The sequence below is a fragment of the Cynara cardunculus genome (genome assembly GCF_001531365.2).
Source record: "Cynara cardunculus var. scolymus isolate 2C chromosome LG 3, CcrdV1, whole genome shotgun sequence".
Lineage (NCBI taxonomy): Eukaryota > Viridiplantae > Streptophyta > Magnoliopsida > Asterales > Asteraceae > Cynara > Cynara cardunculus.
The window spans coordinates 38075868-38094626 of record NC_037530.1 but is presented as its reverse complement, the minus strand read 5'-3'; the positions used below and the strand labels follow the sequence as shown (position 1 = coordinate 38094626).

Genomic DNA, 18759 nt, shown 5'->3' with positions numbered 1-18759 from the left:
AAAATTGAGAACTTTCATGTTTTTAAAATTTTATGATATCTTTAAATTTATATTTTAAAAAGAAAACATTATTTTTTGTTCAAAATCACATAAATCTATATTATAATATCGACTAAGACCAAAAGAATAAAACAAAATATTAAAATCGAGATATATTTTATTACATGAGTACCTTTCTAATATTATATAAATAAACCTAAAACCCACCATTAGAAAATTTGCATAATTACAAAACAGGTCCTTTTATTTCAAGGGAAATACAATCAATCCCCCTGTCCTTTTGAATTTTAAACTTTTACACTTTCAGGTATTACAAATTTGAAAAAGAAATCTATTTCGACAATTTTCTCCCTCAACTACCATAATGAATTTAAAGAAATTCGAATGCAGAAAAAAAAAAGCATTCCTGGTATAACTTGTGCTTTCCAAATCTTGGCAACTTCAATAATAACTGCCTTTTGACTTATTCAATAACGACTTATTCAATAACAATGGTCTCATCCAGCTTCCAGTAGTTAATGGCGCTTCACCTTTGAAGCTGCAAGATAACAAATGGGTTAAAAACCTTTGTTTGTACAACTACCAAATAAAAGCTACGTGTCCGAGTGTCCTCACGGCTACTGGAGATTGATTTCCAGATCGTTATCTCCATGGCTCCAATGGGATTAGTAGAGGTGCGCACAAGCTGATTGGAAAGTAATATATATGTTTGTAGGGGTCATATAGGTATATAACTTAAAATGAGATTTTAATTAATTCCAAGACCTCCTGGACTATAAAAGAAAAAAACGGCTTCATACTCGTCACAGGATCATAGATTTAACCAAAATCTTGTTTAAGGTTATACACCTAACTACGCAAATTGCATGAAAATGTAAAGTACTTTAATCAATGAAAAATGTGAAAATATTCAGTACCATTTCAAATCCTAACAAACCTAAGGATATTTAGGTTTTTTTACTCTTTTCTATCATTTTCTTAATTATTTTTCTCATTCTTTTTCCTATTCATATGAAGGGGGCATAATATGTAAGGGAAAATTGTATTAATAAGTAACGTACTTTAACTTGATTCCTATTTTGGGTAAAGTACTTTTAAAACTTCCATTTTTGTACCTGAGATGTAAAGTTCTAAACATTTAAGTATCCGTGTAACCGGTTGAAGACTAATTTTAGATTAAAAAAAGACTAATTTTAGATTTAAAAAAATCCATGTTACTAACCATGTTAGCAAATAATACTGAGTTGAATACCACATCAGCATGATAACCGATTAATGCTTCAACCCGTTACCCAGGTACTTAAATGTCTACAACTTTACATCTTAGGTACCAAAATGGAAGTTCTAAAAGTACGTTACCAAAATAGGAATCAAGTTAAAGTATGTTACTTTTTCATGCAATTTACCCTACCTAAATATAGCATGGGTCATTTAGATATATAACTTTAAGTGAAATTTTTAATTAAATTTATGTCCTCCTGGCCAATTAAAGAAAAAACGGTTTCATGGGTCATAGTTTAATTAAAATCTCATTTTAGGTTATATACCAGATACGAATATAGTACCTTGTGTCAAAGATCTGCCGCATTGGTGGTTTTTTCGAGGCATTGTTCATACAAGGGATGGTACTTTGCAGGAATATAATCCTTAAATCTGTAGATAGCAAGAGAAAAATGTGATGACACACCAAAACACAATTTTTTCAATTGATTCCAACAAAAAAAGGCATGAAAACCAGGTAAAAAGACAGCATACATAATTATCACAGAAAGATAATATCAAATGGAAGAATTTATGCAAAGTAGCTGTTCATCAGACTTTCACCAAAAAATGATGCAAAAAGCAGTGAGATTTTCGACACATCGAATGTACAAAAAATATGCCATAATATAGCACCGAGTGTTATTTTGAGCATAAGGTTGATTATTGGCAACCCCAATTGGCACCACACGGGACCCGGCCCCTAGGAACCACATGTGAGGAAGCATTTCAGAGCTGACTCGGTGATTGAGGCCAGCGAAGGGGTTCAACCCCGTCTCCCGCAGGATTCAAACCTGTTGTGTGTTTGAGCAAAGTCGCTCCGCCCAAGGGAAGTACAGACCGGTATTAAAAGACTACAACTGTGTTTAGAGAAGTTTGTACCTTTGGAGAAGAGGAAGTCTATCAGGGGCAGAAAATAGTCTCATGATACATTGCAGAACATGGCCTATCTTCATGGCTTTGGATTTAAGTGCCTTCATAAATCCCACAAATTCTTTGTATTCTCCATCACTAAGCTTTTCTCGAACCTGTTAAGTTTGCGGCTTAATTAGACTTGCATAGAATATAAAAGATATTCTTCTGTGAAATAAGATGACTATACATGACCTGTTGGAAACATCAAAGGACAGATTGAGAAGGTTTTTGTTTTGGAGGGTTTTTTTCTTAGATGGAAGAAGCGTGTTTTTTACTTGGGCGGGAAGGTTTGGAAAAACTTGGCTTTCTGCATAAGATCCCCCCTATAAGCTTACTAATCAAGCCACTTTTTATATCATTAAGCCACTACCAAAAGTCATGTATAGCTGATCGAATAAGCTGCGAGTCTCTTTAAGCTGCTAACAAACAGGCCTCATGTATGGGTTAAGCTGTCTGTATGGTTTTAGTTGTTTGTAGTGATAAACTAAATTGTTTGTTCGTTTTACTGAATAAACAATCTGAATGATGTAAATGACCATTTTACCCTTACCCATTAAGATAGAACCCTCATTAAGCTTATTAAGCTCATTCGAAACAGGCCCTTAGTTTTGCTTAGAAATAAGAATAATAGAAACGAGGGCGAAAAAAGTAGATCCCTCTCCGTTTCCTCAATTAAAGAAAATGTCATAATTTTGTTTACCTGAATAAGAAAAGTAGACCCTTTTTTCTCCTCATCGTCACAAGGAGAACAAGTTGATTTGGCACTTCGGGTTTCAGAAGATACAAATTCAGTACTCCTCTTTTGTGTGGCCATCTCATTCTTAACCTGCAACGTTGAACATTCTTGCACAACTTCCTTGTTTCCACTCTTAACGTATTGTGGACTTGAAGAAAATTTGCCATGTGGTATGCTTTCATTGGTACCGTCATAAGAGCTCTCACACCGTTGTAATAAGCTGTCATGTTTAGCATTTCCTAATCTACGTTTCTTTAAAAAATAGGGTGCGGTCAGTTGGCTGCTTGATTCTTCATCTAGCAAAGCATCTCCGGCCAAATCAACCACTTCAGGTTTTACACCTTGCACATGTGCTTTCCCAGGAAATAGCTTCTCCTCGGAAAGTTGATTATTTGTATGTTTTAAGATCGGTCTCTGTTTTTGCGTATTAAGAGAAATGTTTGAGCGGTTGGCAGGAAGTATTTCGCTAAGCTTACAGGAAAGGCTGCCTCGCTTGACATCAGCCATAGATGATGATCCAACAGAGCAACATTTATCTGCTGCTGCAATCTGTAATATCCATCAAGTACAGAGAAAAGATAGCACGTTAAAATGAAGAATGTAGGAACATCTAGGAAGGTTGGGACGGGACAGGTTTTAGGGTTTTAATTTGACATGGGTAGTTTAGTAATCTACCACTCTTGTCCCATCTGGCCATGTAAGATCCCACATCGTTTGGGGAGGGGAACTAAAGGTGCCTTAGGGACTGGATACTATGCGTATTAAAACCATGAGTCTAGGTGACAAAGCGGACAATATCTTGTACAGTTAGCCTTGGATGTTACAAATGGCATCCGAGCCAGGAACCGAACTTGTGTGCAAGTGAGAATGTTGGGCTCCCAACGGGGGTGGACTGTAAGATCCCACATCGGTTGGGGAAGGGAACTAAGGTTGCCATATAAGAGAATGGATACCTCCTCTACCAGACACGTTTTAAAATCGTGAGTCCAGGTATGGACAAAGCGGACAATATCTGGTAAAGTTAGCCTTGGATGTTACAGGCCATCACCTTGATGTTTTGTTCCATCTAATTTGGTGAGATAAAAAAACGCAATTTTGTTCCACTCTGTCCCAGTCTAATGTCGCACGAAACGTTGGACAAGTTTTTATCCTGTACTATTTAGTCTTGTCCCATGCACCAAAAGCACCCATAATAGGCAGGAAAAAGAATGCACTCAGAATAATCAAGATTTGAAGCCCATACCAAGGGTTTAAGGAATATGTCAGGGTGAAGTTTGTCGAGAGGTGGGAGTTTGTGCTGACTATTTCTTTCTCCTGAAAAATGAAAAACATGCAAAGACCATCAGGCTTAGGCTCTAGATGTGGGATTGACTTTGTTTTCTACATGTACAAAAAGCAAAGAAACAGCTAAATTATGTTCAATAAACTTCAACGCAGTCGAACAAAGCTAACAACTATTAACATGATAGCCCTCAATAAATATGTAAATGGCTCAACAGGAAATCCAACTCTAAGAATATTCCATGTTTTAAATGAAAATGGAAACCTAGTTCCAAGATAGAAGATTAGCTAATAGTATACCATATCAAATAAGACATAATAACTAACAAAAAGACAGTAACAAACACTTTGTAGAGAATGAAATTTCTGTATAAAATGAGAACTTTTTTGTATAAAGCTTGACGGATACATAACCTGATTCTTCGATCTGTGTTAACTTTTGCTTTTTGGGACAGGTAATTGCAGCATCTCGAAAGAATCGGGTCAATGTGAAGACCACATCTCCAAATTTTGAGTAACACTGCATTGGGAAAACCACATCAGACACCTTGACAGCAAAGAGTGTAATATCAAATTGGATGGTTCACCTTGATGTGAGGCTGTATCCAGAGTGATATCTGGGATTGATGACTTGGCTTTGTAAACCTGTTGAAAACACATTCAAATCGGTATCAGTTCGTTTGCTGTATATAAATATTATATACTTGAATAAAAACATAACAAAAGGTAAAAAAGCCATTTGCTGGCTGGCTACAACATTTAAAAGAATTGACCTTCACATATGTGAAAAGGGATGAATTACTGCAAATACATGTACGTGTGTGCATATACATCATGTATATTATGCAGCCAAGTATGTTAGGTTGTTCAATTGAGTTGATCAGTCAAAACTCATTTCAACAGACCTGATATACATTCTTTTTCGTTTTTAACCTTATGGGGACTTGAGGAATAGCATAAAGTAACAGAACCTTTCATCACAAAAAATGATTGCCCCATGATCATGACGATGTCGAATAACACGTCCAACAGCTTGATTAACAGCCCGTGATGCTTGTTGGCTATACCACTCTTCTCCTGTCAGAGCCTAGAAAAGGAAATCTGCTTTCAGCACAAAGACCGTAAATCACCTAATGGAACAATAATTTAAGTGTGTTTGCTACTTCATATCAAAATTACCTTGGATCCTTTACGTTGAGACACCTGCTGATCCAAGAACTCACGTTTCAGCCGGACCTGTCATAAAGCAAATAGAATGTGAGGCATGTGGAATAAGTTATTACCCTGACATGGAATAATCAAATCTCGCTGTACAGCTTCTAATCTCAGCAGGTCCTTATGCATTCTACACTACCAATACCTTGTGGTGGAAAAGATTATTGGCTTTCTTAAACTCATAGAGTTGAACAAGCTAAACATCTGACAGGAGACGCCTAATGACTTAGAATTTGGAAAAACAAGATGTTGCATATAATAAAAGTTTTATCCATAATCCAACTAGAATATCTTAATGTCAAAAGCGTACCTACAGAAATTAACAGATCTCATTGGGAAACATAGAAAGCCAACAACATAAGAATACCTTAGGATCGTTCCTCAAAGCAAATGGAATGCCAGTGACAATAACAGCTCTACCAGCATGGTCAGCAAAATCTAGTCCTTCACTTACCTAATATATAATAAGCATCTGAACTTGATTAGAGGAATTAAACTGCATAAAGGTCACCAACAGTATGTAGTAACAATGTATAATATAAAAATAATCAGGTATTTCAAATTTGAAGACTTAAGATATTGTGTTTTATGAAGTTCAGGGGGTACACGATAGCAGCTCATATACACAGATGTATCAGAACATACACAAGAACCATCTCCACAAAAGCCGAGATAGTGCAATTTAAATTGGAAGAGGAAGCTTCCCAGGGACCGTTCCTGACTTCCATTTTTTAAGGTTCCATGGATTTTTCATTTTACAATGGTAAGAACTTCCTAAGGTCAAACCAGCATCCAGGTTTGGCATGCTGGATCAGTGCACAAAATTCCAATAATACACATCCCATTACCTTGGCTGATGAACTGATATAAATAACTTTAGGAGATAAAATTAGGTCTAAAGGTTGCCGCAGGGGGGGCATGATTTCCTCTATATTTAATCTCTTAAGAATAGCTTATATAATCATGATTCAATTCAGATCCACTGACTTTTGATGATTCGAACTCCATATGGGAAGGAGCGTTGTTGTTTGCAAGGTCTCGATTATTTACATGGACCCACCCACTTCTCATTCAATTGGGGGGGGGGGGGGGTGTTTTATCTGTTCAATCCCTCGACATACTACATATTCAGGAGTTACCCCCAAATAATAATACATAATCTTTGAACTATGATATTCACATGGCAAGAAGCTTTCACCAATAACCACAGAAATTTTTTAATTTGGTTCGCCTATACCAAATCCTCCTAGTTTTTGATGCTACTGCCATGACAACACTAATCAGACTGGTCATGGCCACCTGAAGGCTTGATATGCTGTCCCTCCAAGTAATCTCAGTCTATTTATGTTGTCTTCCATGTCCCTCCGAGTCATCAGACAGTCCAGTGTTATCATCGACATTGTGTGTTAGCCTGCAATGTACCTCCCAATAACTCTGCAGCCACTTATAAGGAGCTGTGTTCAGAGATGAAGTGAAGGGACTAATTACATGTGCTGCAAAGCATTTCATGTCTAATAAAGCATGTCTAGACCTCATGTGGATCAATATGTGTGAGAATATTTGGCTACTAGAGCCATGTTGTGACCATGATTTATCATTGTTCCAGTTGGACTTCAAGAATGTTTTTTGTGACAGCAGGTCATATCATTGCTCCTAAAAAGAAAAGGGAGGAGATTGTAATGGGTATGAAAAAATTATTATGATTTGAGTGGCTTGGAAATTCGAGGCAGACTCTGGAATTGCTGCCTGAATTCTTCCTTACCTTTTTGCTCACTTTTCCATATAATCCAGTAACCCACTTATGCATCTCCTTTTCTTTGATTCTTTCTTTCTTCTTCTATATCAAAATTGGATAGTGACATTTGCAAGTCATATCATGCACTCGTAAGAAAAGCTCATTAAGGGCACACCATCTAATGGTTCACCTCTGCGCTATAAGTTCATTGAAAAGCGTGGGTAGTTTCATCCTAAATTGCAGCTTAATAATTGCTTGAGATGATAGTTGTTACTAACCTATTCAAGGGATGAAATTATGACCTTTTTGGGTCAACTTGGTCTGACTTTTCAGTTATTAGGATGACGAAAATAACCAAGGTGGTCAGTAAGGTGTCTTAAAACGAAATTAGATATTACTATTATTATTCTTGGGCTTATTATATGCAAAGAGACAAAGTCCAAGTATTTGGTCATTTGGTGGTTTCCCTAGTATGGCACCCTCTGCAAGCACCCATCGCATGGATATTTATAGAATGCTTATCCAAGGGCAGAAGTGGTAAAATGAAGCAAACCAGTTTTTCATGCACAAACTCCTTCAACTATTAGATCCATATCTTACTTATCACACATTATAACATGGAATACCGGTATATGAGTAGTCGTACTTTTGTTTAGCCAAAGACAGTAGACATCTTTTCACAAGTTGCTTTTGTATGTTTTTTTATTTATTGAAGACAAATTGCCCAAGTGAGGGAATGGGGGCTGGCCATAAAATTCTTGTAATAAGGAACACATTGATCATCTGTTCATGAATTTCTAATCATACACATTAATAACCTAATAGATACTGGTTCAGAAAGCATAAATCAAGCAAAATAACTGAGGTGAGATCACAAGAATTTTACTCAATATAATTGTCAGGATAAATTTTTTACCTTTCCACGACATACAGCAAAGAACACTGCACCAGTACTTGAGGTGTCTCTTAACTTGGCCATGTAGTCCTGCTCAAAAGTGAAAAATCTGTTACAATGAACGAAAGAAAACAATTTTGCTGATTGAAATTGAATCAGTTCCTCACATCAATTGCCTGGGGAAAAAGAGAAGATTGTCTAGGTTCCACAACCGGTAGCTTATGTTTGCAGATCCTTTCCCATATGGTACTGGAATTTGTTGAAGTTACACTCTGGAAACATGGTGCAAGTTTATCAGAAAGTACAAGCAAGCATCTACCAGATTTTAGCATTTGTAATAGATATCATACCACGTTCTTCCAGTAATCAATGCATAGGTTCAAAAGGTAGTACGATGGGAAGAAAACTAGCAGCCCATCTGGTACAATTCGAGCAAAATTGACTGGAAAACAAAGTTTAATGGGCATCATGAGAGAGTTAAAAGCACCTATTAGGGTGCAACTCTTAGTAGATCTACATAGCAGTGACACAAACGTGTTGGTACACTTATCATGAGCTATCATACAGTGTGGATCCATGGCTTCTGGAAAATCAATATGTAAAAATGTAGCCTTTCAACAAAATACAAACACAATAAGTTGTAAAATATACCAATAAAACAAGTGATATGACATGAGCTAATTGATAGTTCGTTTGTTCATAAAAATCACCATACTTACCAATAGAATTGCCCAGATTTAGCTTGTATTCTGCAGAATCCCGAGTCCTATAAGAAGAGTTGAATGGATGACCAGATGGACCAACTGGTACGATGCCAGCCCATAATTGATTGGATGATATAACATGAGGGTTCTCCAAACGTACTGGAAATGCACTAGATGCCAGAAAAGAAAAAAGAATGAGTTATCCGGAAACATAAAAATATCCCAGGGAAGAAAAGATCTAGATAGTAACCTACAGCTTCAGTTCCTCAGCAAATGAATCCATAGGGGATAGAGTTCCTGATGTCAATACAATAGACCTAACACCTCTTCTGGAGAATTCTTCCATAGCAACCCCAGGGTTAAAACACCACCAGCTGAAGATTCTAGATGCCTTGCCTGCATCACCAAAAGCAACTGAAGTGGATTCCTATAGCATAAACTCAGTCAAGAGAACCATTTTCATAGCCATAACTTCCATTGCTAAGCAAAGAAAATATGCTCCATGTTGTACTTCAAACAAATAGACAAAGATAATATTATGCAAGATATTCAATTATTCAGTGTCTTTGAATGTCAGTTTGACAAAAGTGTATATTTGCTTATGCACTTCATTGACTATGCCCATTTCCATGGACATTATGAAAGAACCGAAAAACATTACAACAGCAAAATAAGTTTTATTTGTTTGCTTGGTTCCATTTACGATTTTACATGGCGTTTCCCAATTGAGGGAGTACTTATTAGGTGTTCTACGAAACTCATATCAAGTATTCACCTGAGGTTCTCTAAAGCTAACCTGGATTCATTTATGGGTTAAATTAACCCATATATAACTTTAAAAATACACACTATCTCAGCAAAACTAACATTGTAAAATATGTGTAGCATTCTCATTTGCATTATGCATATGAATAGACACTACAATGACTATATATAAAGATTCTTGATGTGTGAGCATATTTTCCAATTTTAGTTTTTCCAAATGGAGGAGATAAATATTTAAGCTTGTGCACATGTATTCTTAGAGAGCCAAATAATAAGAAAATTCTCATGTTTTGGTATACCCAGTAGAAGAAAGTATGATGTCTGACACAATTAGGGAAGTTCAATATTTAGCTTCAGTCTGATCAACTTTTGAACATTCTTTTACATGCTCAAATATTTAACAGTGATCAATTTCTTCACGAATCAGACCTAAACAAAATTAGCTTAAGCCTCAACTTTTCATATCTATAAAAACTGCCAAGACATAATCCTTGCAACCTGATAAGACAGACTTACTTCTTTAGAAAATAGATTAGTACAATTCTTTGAAAATGATCATTTTCTGTGCTACCAAAAATTTATCACAGTTTAGGATAAATTGGTGGTATAACCAGATACACTTAATTTCTTCTAGGATTAGAATCTTAATACAAGGAAACTGAACATAAATGCAAACTTGTTTACCTTTAAAGGCATCAGAGGAACTTGCTTCAACTTCCTGAACATGAACCTGAAGTCAAGAATAAAAAAAGGTTCAAACTTATAAACCTACCAGAGTTCACTACCAACCTTGAGAGCGGAAAGGTAAATATATAAACATATCACCAAGTACTAAATACAAGATCCAAGCTTACACGATAATGTTTGGCATGGGCGTTACCATCATCTTTGAAGATTAATTTAAGTATGTCTCCTATACTCTCCAACCTGCACACAGTTCCCTTTGTCTTTTGAGAAGCAGTGGTCTTTGCATCTGTAGAACAGATAGATTGAAGCTTAAAATGTTAATATTATAAAGACATGTTATAGAAGTTCAAAAAACAGATGAATTAAATAAGATAACGAGCACTTGATTGTCTTTTTGGAATAATCCAAGCAAGAAGTGCTGTAGTTGTAGACTAATAGAGTTTTGCCCAAAAACCCATAAGTGCAACATAGAGTAGTTTTGAGTTCCAAGCAATTAATCTTTAACATTACTGATTTAATAGTCACTTGTACCTTCTTCAAGTAGTACAGTTGCCTCCTCAATTGTATCAAGAAGCATATTGGCCGTTTTGTGTGTGATATTCAGATCACCAAGCAATTCATAGATGTAAGGGCCAGGTTTGGTAAAACCCAATTCTTTGGAGTCAATAGGAACTTCAGCAATCCGCTTCTCAAGCTTTAAAAGAAGTGCTGGAGAAAAGAAAAGCAAAATTCTCTATAATAAAATAGATATGCTCATGGAGTTGATGAGTACTCAAGAATCATAGGTAACTTAGAACAACAAAAGACACAAGGGAAAAAAAATGATTTTGTAAGCTATCCATGTACCCTTTATTCCAATGAAATACCATTTTTGGAGAAGAAATTGTGTTTTAAAATAAAGAAATGATAATTTGGTGCATCCAACAAAAGACATAAGGTACTAAACATGCACCAATTTTCATCAGCCTAATTGAGACATATGATGGCTCATAGCAGGGGTATTTACTATATTTCTTCACTTCATTCCTATCATAGACGAAAGAGAGTATACCTCTGAGAATTGCAAAATTATCTGGATTATATGATTTGTCATTTGATTCATCTCTCCTTGCAACAGCAAGGTCTACACAGTTTTGTGCTTCAGAAATGCATGATGTTAAGAGCCCAGAAGGTAGGTCAAAAGAGGCAGCATCTGCACATATGCCCTCCTGTATATATCATAGAACATGAAAGAGAGTCCATTTACCATATGCATTAGATAGCCATGTATACATACATTGAATCAAAACCAAAAATACAAAAAAGCTCAGAAATCAAGTATTAACCTTACCAGATTGTGAGCTTCGTCAAATATTAGTACACTGTTGTCCCACTCAATGCTCAAAGATTTTCTGTTGCCAGGATCGATAAGATAGTTGTATGGTGCAAATAAGATATCAACCACCTTATGGAGCTCTCGTGACATGTAATAAGGGCATCTGCATTTAGAGTGAGGTGTTAGTGCCTTGCTGCAAATCAGTAGTATTTGTCATAGGTCATAAATAAAGGCTGAAAACCAACGGTCCACTGCTTTTCCCAATATTGACCAGGTCCTCTATGTCGATAGGTTCATCCCCTAGACCAGGATTATTTTTCACAAATTCTGCCAAAAGAAAAAGACAAACATAGATCAGTATTTTCCAAAGCCAATGGGTGAAAACAAGCTTCTAACAAGGGTTGCATACAGATATTCCACTTGTGAAAAAGGCTGCATAGAGAACTTATAATCTGCTTCATGGATGCTGAATGGAGATAAAATGTGATAGTGTGGTTTTATAATGATCACAAAGCAAAACTCTTTTTCAATCTATATACGTTTACCGTATTACAGTGCAAGTACACAAAGATACAAGGATTCAGGAGAACTGACTGTAAGCTTGTCCCTAGAGCAAGGACCAACATTACTCATTCCTCTAAATCTAAAAGATAAAGATAGGAACGCACCAAAATATTACCTACGACAAACTCTACATAGCAAAGGGAAAACCTTAGAGCTACTAGTCAGATTATTCCTTCATTGACAGGAAGGTCACATATTGAAGTTATGAAAATAGTTTCTTTGGCAAATGCATGGGAGAAGTCATGTACAAAGCTTCTTTCCCAGCTCTTGCAAAGCCATGGCACATAGGAAGCTTGATGCTCTAGTGTGATCCACAAGCTCCGACATGCAAGACGTCATAAAATAAAAGGTAAAAGAAGCTTGAAACCAGAAGTCAATGGTTGAACATGGGAACTCCTGCTCCTCAACTGGAATGGCTTGATGGCAACATTTTGCCCCCACTCTTACACCACAAATTGACCATTTGCCAACTTTCTTCTGATTATCCTCTAAAGGGGCTACGGAGGCATTCCTAACACAAACATTTGAAATTCCGCACTTTATGCCAAACCTCAGCAAAAAGCCTTGATATAATTTAAAAGAATGAAATTGACTTGGATCCAAAGGCCCATATCAACAAATACAGTTTAGACAATTTTTGCCAGTTTCTACAGGTAATCCCCCAAAGTTGGAGTACAAGAAGCATATGCACCTTCTACGTAATGATAGACAACCAAACTATCCCTTGAGCCTTGGGCCTCTTCGAAAAATCAGGGTAACGCCATGTTTTAAGGGTACGGATTTCTTTCACGAATAAGATAATCCTCTGAAATATACTAAACATGGATATGATTCGCAGAACTAGTGTAGAAGGCAGTCATTGACTAGTAGATAGATCTTGGTTACTCACTAAGCAAGCTTGCAGGCATGGTCACATCTTTGGCCAGCAAATATAGATTAACATAATACTAGGTGGATAAAACAACTATTTTCTATGACACCACTTAGAAGTTAGAAGACACTGGAAAGAACATTGCCCACCCAACAGAAAAAATATTTACTAGATAAAAAAATCTGAAAGTAATAGAAACATGTATATTGGAGGAAACAACAGCATCCAACTGAAATATGTTACCTGAGACACGAGGAAAATGGGAACAATATCGTTTCGTGCGTTTTTGACATAGGAAGTGACATGCATTTGTCTGTGTTTTTCCATGAAGTAGACTTACATCTGGGTGAATGCATAGTTGCTCCCGTGATCCTAATACAACCATTTTGGGTCTGCATAAGTAATTGATATGTATGAATGGTCAAAGCAGCATAATGAGCCTCTGACAATGTCAGGACATCAACCAATTGTTAAGGATAAACATCAATAATACAAATGATGAATAAACGGTGGTTGCAGAAATTTTGAGTTTGTGACACTAATACAAACATCAGATTGTTGTGTGTAGTTTACTAACATAAAGTACAAGTTTCAATCACACAAACATAGACTACATTCGAAAGTTCAGAAAGTTTTTAATCAGATTCACTGTTTTTATTATGCACGATGTTTAGGGGTTTCCCCTACAGATGAAATTATGACAAAAACAAAGACAAGTGTAAATTCTGTGAACAGCATGAAAGGAAAATAGCAGCTTGAAAACAGCAAACGAACCAAGTTAATTTGTTGTAAATCTGATTCCACCATGATTGAGCCTTGAAAATTGAAACAACAAAAGCAGCATTTAAATCCCTTTCAGTCTTCATCTTCCATGATGTACCAAAAAAAACCAAAGATCACTTATTTCTACACAAGACTTTCATTATGCTCAAAGAGTTCTTTATCATCCTTGAGCACATAATATTAAGAACTTGATACATTAACTCATGCATATACACGGAATCACACAGTATGCAGAAAATATGAAGGATTAAAGAACCAATAGAAGCTACCATCTATATCAGTAATATGACAATGTAAGTACTTAACCAAATTTACAAAATAACCTTGCAGCAATTAAATTTATCCACCATGCATGACCACAGAATGAGGGCATTAAAAAGGGTGCAAAACTTATTGTTCAACTATATTCAGATATCAAAAAAGCAGATTGTTTGCACCTTGAATGAGTAGCAAGAAGGTTAATAATTGACATTTTATTTTAGAACACCATCACAGCACACTATTATCATATAAAATTCGAGCAGAAAATTGTTGTGTCTGAAATCGTTGTTATCAACCCTGACCTGTAGACGGTTCTTTTCAACTCTTGAACTACTTGCCGAATCTGGCTGTGAGTGCGTGAAGTATATATTATTGTAGGAAGCTTTGATGATTCTGTCTGTGACGATGAATCTTCTGAGTGTTTGTTACCTGGGTCCTGAACTCTCTTTACACTCTTACCAGTCGAGAAATCCCCCAAACTCTTTCTCCAGGCCAAAGTGGCACACAGAAGACACAATGTTTTGCCAGTTCCAGTAGGACTCTCAAGTAAAGCGTTAGACCTCTGCCACATGAAGAGAAAAAAATCATATTTAACTGAACAAGCTAGACAAGCAGCCACCAGCTCTGAAGACACTCCCAATGCTTAAAACCGACATGCAAAAAAATCCATCCTACTTACAACTAAGCTTTCACATGCAATGCATTTAATAAATACGCTATTATGCACAATTGCAAAGTAGTTATATCGACAGAGACAAAGCCAGTACCATCAAGTCTGCTCCATTTAAATGGTTTAAAAAGCTTAATACGCTGCATCTGAAGTAGACATCAAATTTCATGTAACACGATAGTTCTATAATTAAATTAAGACACTAAGCCATCTGCAAAGGTGTTTCGTATCAGGGAGAGAGGTGTCGTGTGTGTGTGTATTAGCATTGAACAGCAATCGAGATAATTAAACTGCAACAATGCTCTGAAGTGGTCTTGACCTGGTATAGTGATGAACTTTACCTTGATTAGGGCATCGATAGCATATCAAGTAAACCTCTTTACCTCGGTACTAATCACGTTAGCAAATGGATGAACGCCATATTGATGTAATTTGGTCTGGATATGTTAATTTAGTTATCAAAATTTGGTGTTCCTTAGTATGGTCTGAATTTAACAAACCACAACTCCCCATTAATACCTAGTTTCATTTTGTCATGTTACCAAGCTAAAATACCAATAAATTCAATCAAAAAAGACTCTGAATGATCACGTAACGCCGTATTAAACTATGTGCTTAGAATTCCAAAATAATCTAAATCATTGCATAAGTGAACTCTATGAAATATAGACATATATTTCGACTATATACGTGATGATGAACAGTAATCGTACTTCTTGAAGAGATTGGATGACTTTTTCCATGTAAACAAGCTGGCAATCGTACGCCTCAAAGGGGAATTCCACATTGATGTCCCTGATCTTGTATGTTGGCATCTCTGCTTGTTTCTGTGTGCGAAAGAGAGAAGACAGATGATGAAGAAACTCCAATGGCTGAGTGGCTAGTCGCAAACCCTAGAAAAAGTGTGTTCCTCCAAGCTCTCTGTTTATGTTCCCGCCATTTTTGTGTTGAGTACGCTATTGAAGGATTCCAAGGCGTTTGTTCTGAAATTAGGTGCATTTAATAAATCATCTTAAATAATTATATGAAATTAGTTTGAATAGTAAATAAAAATAAGTTGTATATCTTATCACTCATCATATTAGCATGGTAACCGGTTAATTCTTCAATAAAGTATTTAAATATTTAAAATTTTACATCTTAGATACCCAAATGAAAATTTTGAAAATACATTACTCAAAATAAAAATCAAGTTAAAATACGTTACTTTTTCATGTAATTTGTCATGTATCTTAATTAAAAGTAAACTAGAAATTTACTAATTAAAATTAACTTAATAAGTTTTTATTTAAACAATGAAATTAATAAAATATTTAAATGATAATTTAGTATGTAACGTTAACATATGAGGAATGAAAATAACAGTCGTTAATAGAATTGGGCTCAAAATAATGAGTGCGGATGAAATAATTAACAATGTTTGATTCATATAACAGAATTGGTCATTCATTTGGTACAGTTGACGAATCCTTACTAAGGAGGTGTTTGGGATTGCGCATAAAAACAACTTATTGATGTATTTCGATGTGGCATCGGTAATAAGCATTTTTTAAATGTTTTGATAAACAACTTATACCGGTGTCAAACCAGTAATAATGAGTTTTTAAATAAGTTAAACAATTCTAAATTATAATAAGTTGAGAAACATTTTCGTAGAAAAACATAAGTTGTTTCAAATAACCCCCTAAATTGGGGGATTAAAGATGTGTCCTCATTGTTGCCTTCCCCCTCCCCGTTATGTCTGATACCTTTGGTCGACGATGAGACCAGCCTTCATCGTATGCCCTTTATTTGGTCAACAACGAGACCATGATTGATAGCACTGTCTTCCTTCTATTTCGTCATTGTTGTTGGGATATGAGATGCCACGAAAACCGATTGAAGAGATTTCGAGGTCTTTGAGACCAGTGGAAAGCAGAATGAGGGAAGTTTATACTGATAATGCTAGCAAATGGATGTGTTCAAGCTGAATGTGCCAATATGGTGGTGATTACGGGAATACCAACAAATAAACCGTTGTTTGATTTTGGATGGTAGCACAACCACGACGTTAAATGGTTTTAGACGGAAGACGTGGGTCTGACATTTTTTTGATGGTTTTTTTTATCTACTGATATTAACAATTTAATAGAATATCCATTAACATTCCTTAAACGAACCAAACTCTCATTTCATTAGGTTTAAAATTCTAATAATAATTTAATTTGTATATCTGTATTTTTATTGAATTTTGCAATTACTTATTCATCGACAATAACATCCGTCAGAACTATTAATGGGACGTAGGCAATCACCGTTAGCAAATCCACCAAATGACTTGAACGATTATCGAAACACAATTGATCATATGAATGTAGTATTTTTAAGTATGTAATATTTACATACGGCAAATGCAACAAATAAACTCACACCTTCCTCACCCATGGTGCTGTTTGAATTTCTGACCTCTTAGGAGGTTAAAGGCTAAAAAAACGCAGCTTGGCTATTTACAAATGGCACTGGATTATTGTAGTGTTTCAATTCAATTTGTTATATTTTTCTGTTATCCGGATTTCCACGAACCATTTGAACTTATGATCTATTTGTCTTTCAGTCTCTTTTGTTGTCGGGTACCAAAATAGCGATGTTGTGATGAAAAATCGCTTGTTCAAGCGTACGTATAAAAAGGGATTTCTAAACGAGCTCCAATAGCCATGTAGTGTGAATCAGCAAGGGCTACCAAAGCCTAGTTGAATTTCTCGAAGTTCAACTATTATTCGGAATGGAATTTAACCAGTGACAACCATTGTTTCTCTCGATAAAAAAAGAAACAAGGTTTTGCCTTGATTAAAACATAGGGAGAAGAGTCGTAGTGGGATGAAGGGTATCATTGTCTTTTTTACCCAATCAGTGTTTAATAAAATAATACAATTAACTCATCACTTATTTGAACAAGGGGCCGTTTACGAAACGCTTACCCGGGTAAGCACTTACCAAGTCACATTACCTTACTGGATGAATATGACAAGGACTAATGATCTTACCCGGTAAGAAGGAAGTCAAGAACCGGGAGTCTTACCCGGTAAGTGATGGTGACGACTCTTACCACGGTTAGCGCTTACCGGGTAAATTGTTGTATATGATGTCGTGATTGTGGACTAAAATCTTACCCGATAAGTATGTAATAATGTTGAATTTTATCGATAAGCACTTACCGAATAAGTGTTTGGTAACACAACCCCTAAGACACCTTATAAGATTGACAATCATCCATAAATTTGGTAATCGAAACCAGAACACGAACACAAACCAGTGGTTGGGGTCTCACATGCTTTTGTGGAGTATGGTATGTGGATACGTGTAAAAGTAAAAACGTAATTAGATTTATCTGGGTTTTGTTATCTTAAATAAAACATCAATAGAGAAAAAAAAAACGTCAGCTAAACCAATTATTCACAATTTGAAACTTATATAAAATCACAAGTTATGTAAAATAATTCAAAATACATAACAATTTTTTCAACTTAAAACCAGACGTAAATACATGACAGTATACGTATAAAGAAATTGTTTTACTAAATATAAAGTATCGATAAAGAAAATGACTAAATGAGATAATAAGAGGAATTGATCAATTGAGGTAATTAAATTTTCAAATTTAAGATTTTTAAAGAATGTTATTATTATAAGTCATAATTAAGTAGAAATTGATAGGTATTAAGAATTTTCAATTTTATTTGTAAATTTAAATTATAAAAGTTAATTATTATAAAAATATTAATCGACCTGGCGGGCTTACCCAAATATTTTTTTTTCTCCATTATTCATGTCCGCCCATTAATTTTAACAAGTCAGTTCAAACCAGTCCATTTTTCGAGAATGATGATCGAAGCCCACTTTATAGTGGGCCGGACATTGATGGGTCTAACGGGTCATCCTGCTCGTAAACATTTATAATTATGTCCAATATTATATAAGATAGAGTTGATCATTTGAGAAGCGCGGGCCTAACTTTGTTTTTTGGGCTTAATATTGTAAATCCAAGCTATTTTTTTTTGTTTGACAATTTGCCATTGCCCATCCTATAAACAGGCCGGGTTTGCCAACAGGTGTAAAAGGTGTA

The 18759-nt window shown here is 35.6% G+C and overlaps 1 protein-coding gene across 1 annotated transcript; it reads right to left on the bottom strand.

Annotated features, from left to right (window-relative positions):
- Nucleotides 1–475: 475 nt before the first annotated feature.
- Nucleotides 476–15472, bottom strand: LOC112509227 (regulator of telomere elongation helicase 1 homolog). Its single transcript, XM_025114085.1, has 23 exons — nucleotides 15371–15472; nucleotides 14290–14549; nucleotides 13187–13335; nucleotides 11754–11835; nucleotides 11524–11671; nucleotides 11245–11401; nucleotides 10725–10901; nucleotides 10361–10479; nucleotides 10191–10236; nucleotides 8996–9137; nucleotides 8757–8911; nucleotides 8388–8479; nucleotides 8205–8309; nucleotides 8059–8127; nucleotides 5775–5861; nucleotides 5372–5428; nucleotides 5164–5279; nucleotides 4780–4837; nucleotides 4602–4712; nucleotides 2876–3460; nucleotides 2143–2288; nucleotides 1566–1653; nucleotides 476–538 (listed from the first exon to the last, which is right to left on the bottom strand). Exons 1-22 carry the CDS (start codon nucleotides 15470–15472, stop codon nucleotides 1572–1574), a joined length of 3045 nt encoding a protein of 1014 aa, XP_024969853.1. The 3' UTR covers nucleotides 476–538; nucleotides 1566–1571.
- Between the last annotated feature and the right edge of the window lie 3287 nt (nucleotides 15473–18759).